The following is a 13088-nucleotide window of genomic DNA, read 5'->3' on the forward strand; positions in this document are numbered from 1 at the left end:
TAAGTATAGAGAACACTGCAAGAATTTTTACTTCAACTGCAACATTCATAATTTCAAAGGAAATAAAGTATTTCAAGTCTCAAAGTAAGAAGAAACCTTTTGATATAATTAATGTTATGCTAATATTATGATTTCAGTAAGGATTACATCAAACTTCCTCCTTTAAAATTCTGGGGCAATGTGAGCTCAGGAAGCCCTATTTTGCAACCATGAAAAGTTCTCTTTCATCAAGAGCATGTATGTTGTCCTGTTTAGAGCAACTATAGCGCCAGACAACAGATAAATAAATCAAGACAAAGACAAATGTTCCCATAAACTTCTAGCCTGCTGGCACCAAAACTTCCCTCCTGTCTCCCTCAGTTTTGCGGAGGGAAATATATATACAAATGCCACCACCTATAAAATGGAAGGTACAAGTGCACTGCTGTGAGAAACAGAGCAAAACTGAGACTGAAGGAAAGATTCCAGCCAGCAGCAAACTGATATAAAACACGTTTTCAAAATTGACTTGATAGCAGCTCAAGGTAAGTCTGCACGTCATACCATCCAGAACCCTTAATGATAGGGGTGTCCAGCTCATTCATAGAACATTACATTTCTTCAGTTTACAATATCTGCCCCCCCAACTGTTATTCTACTGGGCTGGTAACTATGTGTTTACAGTAAAAAAACTATAAACAAAAGAAAGGCTGTGTAAATCTTGAAGTTAATAATGCAGTTGGAGAGTATTCTCCACTACAATTCTATTCCCAGCAAATTCAGTCTGTCTGAAGAAACAGAAAGACTACTTTTGACACACACGAAAAAAAAAAATCAATTTGTCCTTTCTGATGTGAGTGGGCTTCAGCAGCAGTACAGCCTCTTGGGAACTGAGCAAAATTACACTTAAGTGTTTACCAGAATAACGAGGCATATGAGAAATATTACCTGTGAATCTGATCTTGCCTACTAGAACGAACTGGAGCTAAGCCATCTATCTCATCAAAAAAGATTATAGAAGGTCTCATCAAGTAAGCCTGGCATGCAAAAAAAACACAAATTTTTTTAAAAATTAAATTCACTGTTAATTCATCATTTATCCATCATCATCAAAAGCATTTTAGTTTTATTACAAGGTACTAACACATATTAAGATACCTTTATCAAAAGGTGTACAACCTGAAAATAAAAGGATTTTACAATTCCAGTGCTGTTTCAGACAAAACTAAAGACTGCATTCTCCCTTGAATAAGCAAGATGGCACCAGTGTCTCAGTTTTACTGTGTGTTGGAGAGATTAAAGACAAATAGAGCCACCTAATACTCAGTTACAGAGAACAGCATCTTATCCCCTCATAATCTGTTTCTTTAGACATCTGCTTTGTTAATGGCCAAGTCAAGAGAGTTCTCTCGGTTTTCAGAGCAAGAAAAGCTGTTGTCAGCATTCCTCTACTTTTTTTAACCTAAATACATAATTATGCTAGATCCTGCCCAATCTATGAAAATTTACAGTTTCTTTAGTTTCAAGTGCAAGTAACTTTGCCTAAAACACACACATACAAAACCCAACATACAGGAAAATTGTATGAAAAATGTATATTTTCTTCTAACCTGATCAAAAAGGAGTCGAAGCTGACGTTCAGATTCACCAACCCACTTACTGAGACAGTCTGCTCCTTTCCTCATAAAGAAAGCCACCTTTTTGTCTCCTTGACTGCATTCATTAGCTAGAGCTCTAGCTACCAAGGTTTTACCTGTTCCAGGAGGACCATAGAATAAACAGCCCCTGAAGATAAATGGATCAACACAGTCACAAACTTATTTTATGTCTCCTGAAAAACTCCAAGTCAAATTTTATAATGAAGACAGGGAGCCTGGAGAAGACAGACTTAAATTCTACTATTAATATGTAGTGTATTCAAACACAACTTCATAAAATCTAAGTTTATTTTATTATTTCAAGTCAGTAAATCCTTGCTTTGTAAAGAACATTAATCAAAAGCACATCCTTCCAAAAGATTGTTTTACACTAAAAATCTCCCCAAAAATGAAATCTTAGATTAGTATTTGGAGATGTACTTCCTTTAAATATCAAAAGTATTCCAAGATTTTCAGTTTACTTAGATTACATGTACCCATTTAAATCACATACCAAGATGTCAGATTACATATTAAACCCATAATATTTATATAGTTATTTCTATAAAAGAAACACCAGCATTTAGCTTGATTTAATACAGTACATAACACAATGCAAAAAAAAAAAAATAAAGTCACACACGCCCTCCAAAAGCCCAACACACACAAAACCACACTTGAGAAATCTTTCTTCAGCAAATCACAAAGTTTACCTTTCTAGTACAAGAAAAATCAATTAGACTTTAACTCTTTGTCTCACTCATTACACCTTGGTAGACAAGTAGGGTAGCAAACACATACATCTATTTGAATTGTAAACACTCCAGGGAAAGATTTCATCTCCCACGTGTTTTCAAGAGAAACATTCTTCAGAGCTTAATGAAATAAAACACAGTAAAAGTAAATACACCTACCTTGGTGGCTGAATTTTGAATTTTTCAAATATTTCTGGATAGAGAAGAGGAAACACTACCATTTCCTTAAGTGCAAGGATATGATGGCTCAATCCACCTATACTATCAAAACGCACCTTAGGAAAAAAAAAAAGCAAAGCATACAAAGAATATATTGAAACACCTTTCCACAAAAGTGCCTTTATTTATGAAATAACATGTTTGAATACAAACAGCTTTTCACTGATCAACTAGAGTTCCATGCATTTTCAAAGTATCAAGAAAAAAATAATTTAAATAAAACAATCAAGAAACTCAACTCTAGGTTGCCCACTTGAAGTTTATATGATTCACTGCCAGGGATGTCTGGACACCTACAGAGATCCAGCCTAAGTCTGAAATCAACTCAAGCTCAGGCTCAGTGTAACATGAGTATAGTTAAAGTACTTCAAGTAATAAATCATCAGCTTCTGAAACAGCACAGACCATGAATTAATGTGCACTGCTGTTAATGACCAGGCACGGGAGCCACATGGCTGGCACTGAGCTAATCCACTCAGGTGGTCAGTACCTCTGTTTCCTGCACTGATCAGTGTATCCCACTGTCTACTGTTACAAGTAATCACCTATACCACAAACTAACTGTAAACAAAGAAATATAGTTGGGCAATTGATCTTTTGGCTTATTTACAGTAAGTATGCAGCCTGCTTCGTAGCACAAAGGAATAAAGGCAAGGGGGGGGGAGGGGGGGGGGGGGGGGGGGGGAGGAAATCAGTGAGATGATTATGAATTTACTTCAAGTCTAATCAGAGGCAGTGATGAATTCTGCTTATGCATGATTGGGACAAGGAAAATCAGAAGTTCAAACAAAACCTACCGATTTATCAACAATCATAGGGTCAACATCAGCCAAACTTGCCCCAACTTTCACACGTTCTCGCAGGATTCCACTAGCTAAGTCTTCTGCTCTGAAGTTTAAAGGCAGACACCTATTCAACAACAATTAAAAGAAAACATTAAATAAATACTGTTCTGTTGTGATCATGTAGCTGATAAAAAGAGGAAGAAAGGTCCCAGTAAAGTTACAGATTACACTTGGAACTACACATTTGGTAGTTGTACGTCACTGAATTCCTGCATGGCAGACAGGGAGAGATGGAAAAAAGATAAGGAAATACCTTTGCTGCCATTCAGTTTTCCAACTAAATTATCTGTAGTAGCAAGTAAATTTACTCTTATTTCTTACAGATCTTCCACTTCTAGATAACTGGTGAATAAATGTAAGGTCAAAAGTGTGCCAAAGCGTAGAATGCACATATTGTTACACAACAGGAAGAGATAGTACTGGGAGTACAACTCAACTAACTGTGACCAAGTTACATCAAGAATGAAAATCTAGTTTAACCAATAGAAGTTGCTTGTCTTATAACCCAACTGAATCAATTAAGTACTCATCCTTCCATGTTTTTATCACTATTGTCAATTATCTACTCGTAAGACTTTGAAATCTATGTTAATACATAAGTAGCAGTCCTCCTAAACTGTGCCTGTAGGTACTTCCAAACAGAATCAAAAACCTCTGCAGAAGTGAGAGAACATTACAGAACAGTTCTGTTTGTTTTCTGATTAATACTGAAGATTAAACTCCTCTAAAGATCAAGGATGTTTTCATACCGATTTCTTGCTCTGGCCATGCTTTTAGATTTTCTTCTCTCAAAACGTTCTTCATCTGAAGAGGTTGTATCACTGCTGTGAATGGCATGCTTCTTTCTCCTATTGGAGTGGCACAATAAACATAAAACTCAGTCCTTTTTGCCATAGAATAGCATGTTTTGATTCTTTCACAAAAGCAAAATTGAAAGGGGAATTACAGTGCTCTACAAAGATGCATGCAGATTTTATTAAGCACTAAAAACATCTTTTACTGCAACAGGGTACCTGATTTCAACATGATCATTATTAGAACACGGTAGACCCCCATAAGGTGGTCCAGTCCCTGTTACTGAGATAACTGACTGAGTATTCAATCAGTAAGCTGCTGAAGTCTGTCAGGAAGCAACTGCACTTAGGAAACCTTCCAACCCTTTAGCCACCTCTTATGTAACAGAAATATCAAGTTCTCCCTACTTGGAAAGTAAGGAGAGTTTTTGCTATCTTTGGTATCTTCACTGTTTCCTTTTAACTAGTCTTTTAGGAAAAAAAAAAAAAAAAAAACAACAAAAAAACCACCACACAAACCATAGTTCCTAAAGCATAGAGTCTATTTGTATGAGGGTATTAACTCTGAGAGTACAGCATACTAACACTGAAGGGATAACAGATCTCACATTATTTGTATCCTACTAGAAAGTACAAATCCTGATATTATCCAACATTATCATATGCACATTAAGCAAAAAATAAATTTTTAAAATTTTAAACATAAAAAACCAAAAACACACTTAAACACACTTGATTTTCTTTATTTATATTGCAAAGAAATCATAAGATTCTGCTGGTTTTTATTTATTTTTCATACTTTCACTATACTGTTACACTGAGCATTAAGATGAGTTTCAGCTGAGACTAACATTCATTTACTTGGATTCTGTTCATGGAGAGATTTATCTATTTGAAGTTCTGAGTAAGTTGGGTTTTGGGTTTTTAAATCTATGAAGCCCTGGTCTCATCTGTTTTGTTACATGAAGCCTATCAACAGTTTCCAAGACCTTGGTGTATTCCAGATTTTGACACAAAAGGTAAGAGTCAAAGATGATGCTTGAAAAATATTTTATTAAATTGCTAATGTTACTTGGATGAAATGTGAAGTGGAAAAAACCAAAACACATTACCCTGATGTATCAGCTTTTGTATAACAGAAAGGGGATGTTTGTTACACTGCTGCTTTGGATTTACACACTAAATATAAGCCCTTACAGAAAAATCTACAGTATGCAATGTACAACTCTCCTGGTACTTGCAGCACACCCGTCTTCATTCTTTTTATCACAAATACCTACTAGCATTATGAAGTGCTATGAAATTCATTTTTGTATGCTGATCAGGATCTCAACCTAAGATCCAATTCATGACCCACACACATGCATGAATGAGCTGTACAGCTCACTCAAATGTGTTTCAAAATCAAAAGCTAACAGAAATGTACTCAGGGAAGGCAAACAACTATGTACCAAAAGACTGACATTTACCTGATATGGCTTCTTCTTGCAGGAGATCTGTGAATATCAAACAGTGTATTTTCCCTCTTCTTTTGATGAGCTGGAACTGAGTACAAAAAGTTACAGGTTTGTAACAGCAATTACAAAATAATACTAAAACTATTCTAAGTAATCACCTAATTTACTAAGCTGCTTTCTCAATTCAATTTCTGTCAACTACTCCTTAATCTAAATCCTGTTCACCTCCAGCCCTGAGCCCTGCACATGGTAATACTTGCAAATTTCAGTGAAGGAGCACACACTAACAATGCCATCACCACTGAAACTAACAGATGATGCCTCAAGTAATCCTGTTCATGTGGTGAACAAAAACAGAAGCAAGATGACAGTCACAAAGTGCTGCATGTACTATTTATCACATGTTCAGGGTCAGAAACCGGTATCAGCACTGTTTAGTTCCTCACCTATAGGAGGGGCCTGGTATCTTTGAACAGTTTTTCTCTGTCGGAGATTATATGGTCGATCATTTTCTTCTCCCTCAGCCTCTTCTACTTCTATATCTCCATCTTCTTCTTGAGACTCTGTTAGGGGGCAGCACAATATTTTCAGAACACTTCTACTTGATGCTAGAGCTATCTTGATTCCCCAAATAAACTTTTTAATGGTCACTGAGAATTACTACCCTCTTATTAATTAGCATTAATTGGCACACCACTGGGAATTTGAAGACCAAGATAAATCTGCAGCACATTGTCACAATTCCTTCTAGTTTCCCACAGAAGATTTTGGAAAAGCAACAGAAAGATGAATGTAATTGAACTAGTTTTAGTTGCAGAGTACTTCAAATACTTCTACCCTCTGTCTTTTTACTTCAATAATTATCCTTCAAATCAAGAATAGTGCCTTTCTTCTCTTTTCTTCCAGCAGCCTTGGAAAAATCAAATAGTGTGAAAATAAATACAACTTTACAATTCACAAGATCACTTTTATACAAAGCTACTAAGTACACCATATAAAGCTACCATCTAGGTCCATCTGTTGACAGGATCAGAATTTCCACCCACAGAATTCGGAATTACAACTGCATTCTTCTTGACTGGGACAGACCACACCTCTTACAGTAGTTTCATCTCAAAACTGACACACAATATACTGAGCCCTGTATGGATCCCCGAAGTACAGGTCTGATTTCTTATGGAAGCCAAGGATGCTGTTGATCATGTCATCAGTTAGTTATAATCCCTTCTTTCTCAATACTTTTTGAACCCACTGGCCAGTTTCATCCAAATTTTTAAGAGAAGGTAGAATTTCAAACACAGTTTTGAGTCTACAAGCCTTCAAAAATCTAGTGGATGGATGAAAAATAGAGACTTGAATTAACACCTGCCCCAAAGAAAGGATGCAGAACTACTACACATTCATTCTGGTAACTGCCACACAGCATAGAAGTAGTAACAAGTCAGACAGAACATGTGTAGTTTTCAACTACTTGCATCATATCCTAGCTTCCTCCAGAGGACTGTTAGTGGGAATATAAGGAAAGCTCCAATTACCCAGTGTTACAGAAAACAGAAGTAAGGGAAAGCAGTATATAAACATTTAGAAACCAGGCTTTGTTCTGCAGCTTTCAGAGAAATTTGCTGTTGTTCAAAGAGAACCATGCAGAGATCCCTAAAATGTTTTAAAAAAGATGAATCCTTCAGTGTCTGCTTATTTGCAAGTCTTTTTAATTGGTCCATTTAGTAACTACAAATTCAGATCCAAACCAAAATTCTTTTCAGAAGTGCAATATATTCCTACCTTATTTTGAGGAGAGGTTTTTTTTATATGTATTTTAAACAAATCATTTTTCACAAACCCTACCTTCCTCTTCCCCTTCTGTGGACACTTCATGGTGGTTCTGAATTCCATAGCTATTCCTCCTCAGTGATTTCCTCCTCCTTTTCACTCGAGAATACATATCCATGTTTTCCTGGAATAAAATTAACATGCATTCTTATCAGTGCTCTCCCGTATCACTCAATGTCAGATGACAGTTCAGTAATACCCCAGACAAACTCAAGCCCCCAAGTCTTTTCCCCACACAGCCCTTCACATGTAGACTACAAAGCAATCTCATTTAACAGGAGGTAAGTCTCTCAGACAGTGATAGTTCATCTAACATATAATTAACATCATTACCAAGATGTCACAGGGAACAAAGCAGATGAGGGTCCTTGCTCCTGTGTTGAGATTATCAGTGTGTTTCAAACCATAGAATAACAACCACAGCACATCATGAGAGCATAGCAGTCAATTCATCAATTAAAACAAAAAGAACAATTTATTACGCATCCATGAATTTTGTTATGAATTTGAGTTTATCCTTTTTATGTTATACACTGAAAAGGCTGAAACCTTTTGACAGAGCAACAGACAAATGTATGGAAATGGCAAAACCACAAGTATTTCCCCTTAAGATTACTTTTATTCAAGAATTGAGATAGTCTGCACTTACAAATTCTGTATCTGTCCACATCCGTAGCCGTTCTACTTCCCCAGACCTCCTATTTCTCCTGATGTTAATATTATCCATTTCCTGTAGCACAGCTTCAGCAGTACTAAAGTATATTCAATAGTTTTTAAAAAAAATAACAAACAATAGTCTTAAAATAGCAGACATGCAGAAATTTTACACAGCACCAAACAAGCATACCTAATTCTATGGTTTGTTACAACTATTCCAAGGTCTACAGGTCAACTAAATACGCAAACAGATTTAAAACTGAAAATTTTCGGGTAGCTTCTTGAATCTATCAATTAACTCCAAAACCAACCATAATACAGAAAAGTGAAAGATGAACCCACAGAGTCTAAACTAAGGAGTGTGCAGAAGAAGAAATGCCATTAAAACTGGAGGTTCAAATTAGGCTGTAGCATTTTTCAACTTTTTAAATTTTTGTTGAGTGTAAATCGTAGCAGAGAAATTTAACTGCTTAGATGTCAGATCAGATGCCAGATCCAATTACATTTGCAGAATGAGAAAGTAAAGCTTTTCACTTGCATAATTACAATACTGGCAAAGTAATTAATGCCTATACCCCATAAGCTTTATAGCCTCTTACCCTGCCTTCTGAAAGGCACTACTACAGGAAGGATTTCTTTGAACAATGCAAGTTTAAATGGTAACACCTAGAATTTCAGCATTTTTTATTTGACCTCACTACTCTACCAGTTCTCATCTACTATTTAATTCATCCACACTTTCATTATCATAAGTATTTGTAAACAGCTGTCAAATGCTGTGTAAATAATCCTGGCCAAGATGCTTCACTGCTAAAGAAGAAAACAACAGAGTATTAGCCAGGCCAAGTCAATTATTTGGCCACCTGTCCTGAACACCAAGCTACTGCTCTCTACATTGAATTTTCACTAGAATTATAGTAGAATTGTAGAATATAATATACAATTATCAGATATAATTAGTGGGTCAAGGGAAGGGCAAGAAAGCTAGTGAAGGGTATGGAGAACAGGATTTTTTTCTGACAGGTGGCTGAAGGAACCCAGGAGGCTGAAGGGAGACCTCACTATATACAGCTCCCTGAAAGGAGTTGAGAGGTGAGTGTTGTCCTATTTTCCCCAGTAACAAGTGATAGGACAAGAGGAAATGCCCTCAAGTTACACTGGGGCAGGTTTAGATGGATATAGAAGAAACTTCTTCACTGAAAGGGCTCTCAAACACTGGAAAAAGCTCCCCAGGGAGGTGGTTGAATCACCACTGCTAGATGTGTTTAAAAGACACAGATATGCTGTTAAGGGACGTAGTTTAACACCATACTTGGTAGAGTTAGATAATGGTTGCACTTTATTTTAAAGGCCTTTTCTAACCAAAAAATTATCCTATGATTCTATAATTGTTATAAGGCATAAACTTCCTTACAAGCTGTTTAGAAGTAAATCCAAAGTGTGAAATCCTGCCTAGAAAGAAGTCAATAGAAATTCTGATGATAGAAGTCAGTAAACTCACTCCTTTCAATTTTAAACAATTCTTCTAAAATACCTGTAACAACCACTTGAAGTAAAATAGCTGCTATCAAAGAAAATAAGGTTGGAGGGGACCTGGAAAAATCTATCTGCTCTGCCAGGCAAGGGAGTCTACTCAATATGTAAACCATTCCTGACAGATACTTGTCTAACCTGTTAAAAACCTCCAATGATTATGGGGCACACTGTTATCAGTTCACATATAGACTTCAGTACCATGATCTTATCAATTTACAATCTTCATGGTAGATTTTTTCCTATTGTTGATGAGGAGAGAGATATTCAACTGCAGTTAGAAAAATAAATATAACACAATATAAACTTGTAAACATACCAAGTAATTACTGAGTAAACTTTAAAAAAATTGAAGATTCAAGAGAATATATTTAACAGTAAAGGGCCATCTTTGGCAATTAAATGTGCATGTTTAAATCATCCTCCAAGCACTAGAGCAAGTATGAGCACATATGTGGCTATCAAAACCCACTTCACAGGTGGGAAATTGAGACACCTTAAGTGGCCTGCCTAGGGCCACATAAGACTTAATATTTCAAAAAAGTATTCTGGCTACCATTCCTGTGCTCAGACCAGACCATACCTCCCATTCTGACCTACTTTGTCTGCACAGTAAATGTCAAAAAGTGACACCCACCTTATATGAATTACTAACAAATGGTTGCGGGGGGGGGGGGGGAAGCTACAAACTTTTGATATTTTATGATCAAAATTATACAAGCAAAATATAGAGAGCTTCCAAGCACTGCTGCTAATCACCAATTTACATCACATTTAGGGTATCACTACATAAACAGGTTACGATGAAACAAACTAGGGTGTGGATTTACAGCTTGTCAGCTGCTCTGCAATAACCGCCATCATACACAGTTTTACACAGGTGTAAACACAGAGTAACTTACTCCTCAAAGTCTGGTAAGTTGTTTTTGCATTCAGAGCATGGATAACATAGGCAGCTGCAGCACAGGACCCAGCCTGTAACGCAAACCACACTCTAGCTTGCCTCAGTGCTACATTCCCACAGTAAAACACAGATGGTACTGGAAGACAGGGGTTTCTACCTTCTTTTAAATCATTAAGATGATCGGTGAATACAACTGAAGCATCCCCACATACCTGTTTACTAGCTGATCAAACAATAAACTCTGATTCAAAGTTTCAAATCTGTTTTTCCTGGACCGACAACTTTTTCTGACTTCTATATCTCCGTTTATGCAAGCATGGTCCCCATCTGCCTTTTTTTCCCCTCGAAGGGGATGGCTTTTGAGAGCTAAGAGAAATTTGTATTACTACTTCAAAATGCAGGAAACAACATTTTCACACAAAAAAATTAGTAAGAGAATACTTAGCAAGGACAATGAACCAAAGTTACAGAACACAGTAAGACCACTCGTATTTACTCACGTACTTCAATTCCTACCAACCTTGGCATACATGCTATTATCTTCAGATTTGAGCTGATTTCCTTATAAGAGAATCTTATTTAACGAAAATTTGGCATTCAATTATCTATTCAGTATTTTTAAGTTAACAAATACTAAAATGCATACTTGGCCCAAAGTTCCAATTCTCTGTCTTTTAAATACAGTATCAAAAGGTCAGACACAGCATAGTTATTTCACCAAAGGAAAAAACAAAATCTCTGTCAGCTACTCAGACATCCCACTATCCCACTCCTGAATTGTTCCTTCAGCAGCATGATAAATAAAAACACCAAATATGCTTAACAGTTAACACTCAGGCAGAACTAAACAAGACAGAGTTGATGAAAAAGGGAGACAAAAGACAAAGTGGTTATAGCTGAGATATGCAATGAGATAGCAAGTTTGTAAGGTACAAGCTTAAGTGTATAAGAAAATTGTCCAAGGTAACAGGAGCTGCAGACAAGGCAGGTCTCTCTAAAGCAATAATAAAGTAACGTTAAGAACCACTGAAGGCCAAATTTTAAATGAGCAAAAAGAGTAAATAAAGACACCAGCGGGGAGTGAAAGGCCAAAATCAGTTGATAAGGGTAAATTTGGAAATTAAGAAAAACATTGAGATCATGGCCAGCAGGTCTGAATTAAGACGACAAATGGAATTTTGTCTAAAAATGTTCTTTATGTCTACAGAGCATCCAAGATGCTGACAGAAGAAAACTAAGCCAGAACAACTTCTCTAGTCAAAATGGTCAGAGGACCCAGTAAAGTTATCAAAACCAACTGAATATATATGCAGCTGAAAATCATTGACAGAAAACTGTTAAATGTGAAAGTAGCTATGAGAAGGTCTGCTGTAATACACTTACATAAGCTACGTCCATTTGGTAGTGTAGCACCAGGCTGTGAAGTTAACCTAGGGAACAATCATATTAGACACAAATCAATGTTAACATTCCTTATCCAAGCAAAAGTTATCCAGTGAAAATAGAACTTGAAGCATAGAATATTACAGGATGTGCTATGCTATCAAAATCATTAAGAAGTGTAGCCTCTGAAGAATCTGCTTCATGCCCAACACCTGAATGAGGATACAACTGTCAATTCTATGAATCCCCCCCAATTATCTATACATCTCTCTTACTAAGCTCTCCAATGTACCTTCACACCGTGTTCTACTATTAACTCTCCTCTTAAGTTACAGAACAGAACCTTGATGTAGTTCTTCAAAGGCAATTATCATTCAAACACTTTGGATAAACTTGCAAGAACACAGAACTTTTGAGAAAAGCCTTAGCAACTCAAGATCACTGCTAGGCCCAGCACTTTGGGTTTTGGCAGAGCAAAAAAAGGAGGAAAGAAAAAAAAAAAAACACCCACCACACACCCCAACACAGAAAAACACCACCACAACCTGAACATCTCAAATGAAAAGCCGTGTCAAAGTAACACCATATGAGTAACACAAGTTTCAGTATTCTGGCCAATTTCATTCAAAAAATATAAATAAAAAAAACACAACAGTATTAACTGTAAGTTCATGGCTCAATTATTTGTAATCATGTTAAGCACCTTATGAATACAAGAATGCTTTCTAAAATATTATTAATCAGAGTTTTAAAATTAAATTCTCCCTTTGGAGTTATAAAATGTGGCATAACTGAGACTATATATAACAAAATACAGTGATTTACTCGAGTCCTTACAAGCAAACAGGGAAGAGAGGCCTGAAAAACAACAACAGAAAGGAACCTGGTATTATCATCCTTAGAGAATGGATAATGGTCAATTTCCTAATTAAAATGTTATGCCTTCTAGCTTGAGGACATAAAAATACCAATCAAGTTGCTACATTCAGACATATCAAAATTACTCAGATTCCATCTCAAAATTACTTTCTGCTTTTGCTCAAACTCGCATAGAAATTGATTAGGGGACTGACGTAATCCACATTCCTGGAGTCT

The 13088-nt window shown here is 36.4% G+C and overlaps 1 protein-coding gene across 2 annotated transcripts in view; it reads right to left on the reverse strand.

Moving 5' to 3' along the window:
• ATAD2B (ATPase family AAA domain containing 2B) overlaps positions 1-13088 on the reverse strand; it is a 79196-nt gene that overhangs the window by 48986 nt on the left and 17122 nt on the right. For both annotated transcript variants that reach the window (XM_054179901.1, XM_054179903.1), the window contains 11 exons: positions 11994-12040; positions 10823-10976; positions 8166-8268; positions 7532-7640; positions 6133-6249; positions 5699-5774; positions 4185-4283; positions 3388-3499; positions 2531-2646; positions 1590-1764; positions 928-1016 (listed from right to left, as the gene is read on the reverse strand). In XM_054179901.1, coding sequence (XP_054035876.1) covers positions 928-1016; positions 1590-1764; positions 2531-2646; positions 3388-3499; positions 4185-4283; positions 5699-5774; positions 6133-6249; positions 7532-7640; positions 8166-8268; positions 10823-10976; positions 11994-12040 — 1197 coding nt within the window. The remainder of the gene's footprint in view (positions 1-927; positions 1017-1589; positions 1765-2530; positions 2647-3387; positions 3500-4184; positions 4284-5698; positions 5775-6132; positions 6250-7531; positions 7641-8165; positions 8269-10822; positions 10977-11993; positions 12041-13088) is intronic.

Source organism: Dryobates pubescens, chromosome 3, assembly GCF_014839835.1.
Source record: "Dryobates pubescens isolate bDryPub1 chromosome 3, bDryPub1.pri, whole genome shotgun sequence".
NCBI lineage: Eukaryota > Metazoa > Chordata > Aves > Piciformes > Picidae > Dryobates > Dryobates pubescens.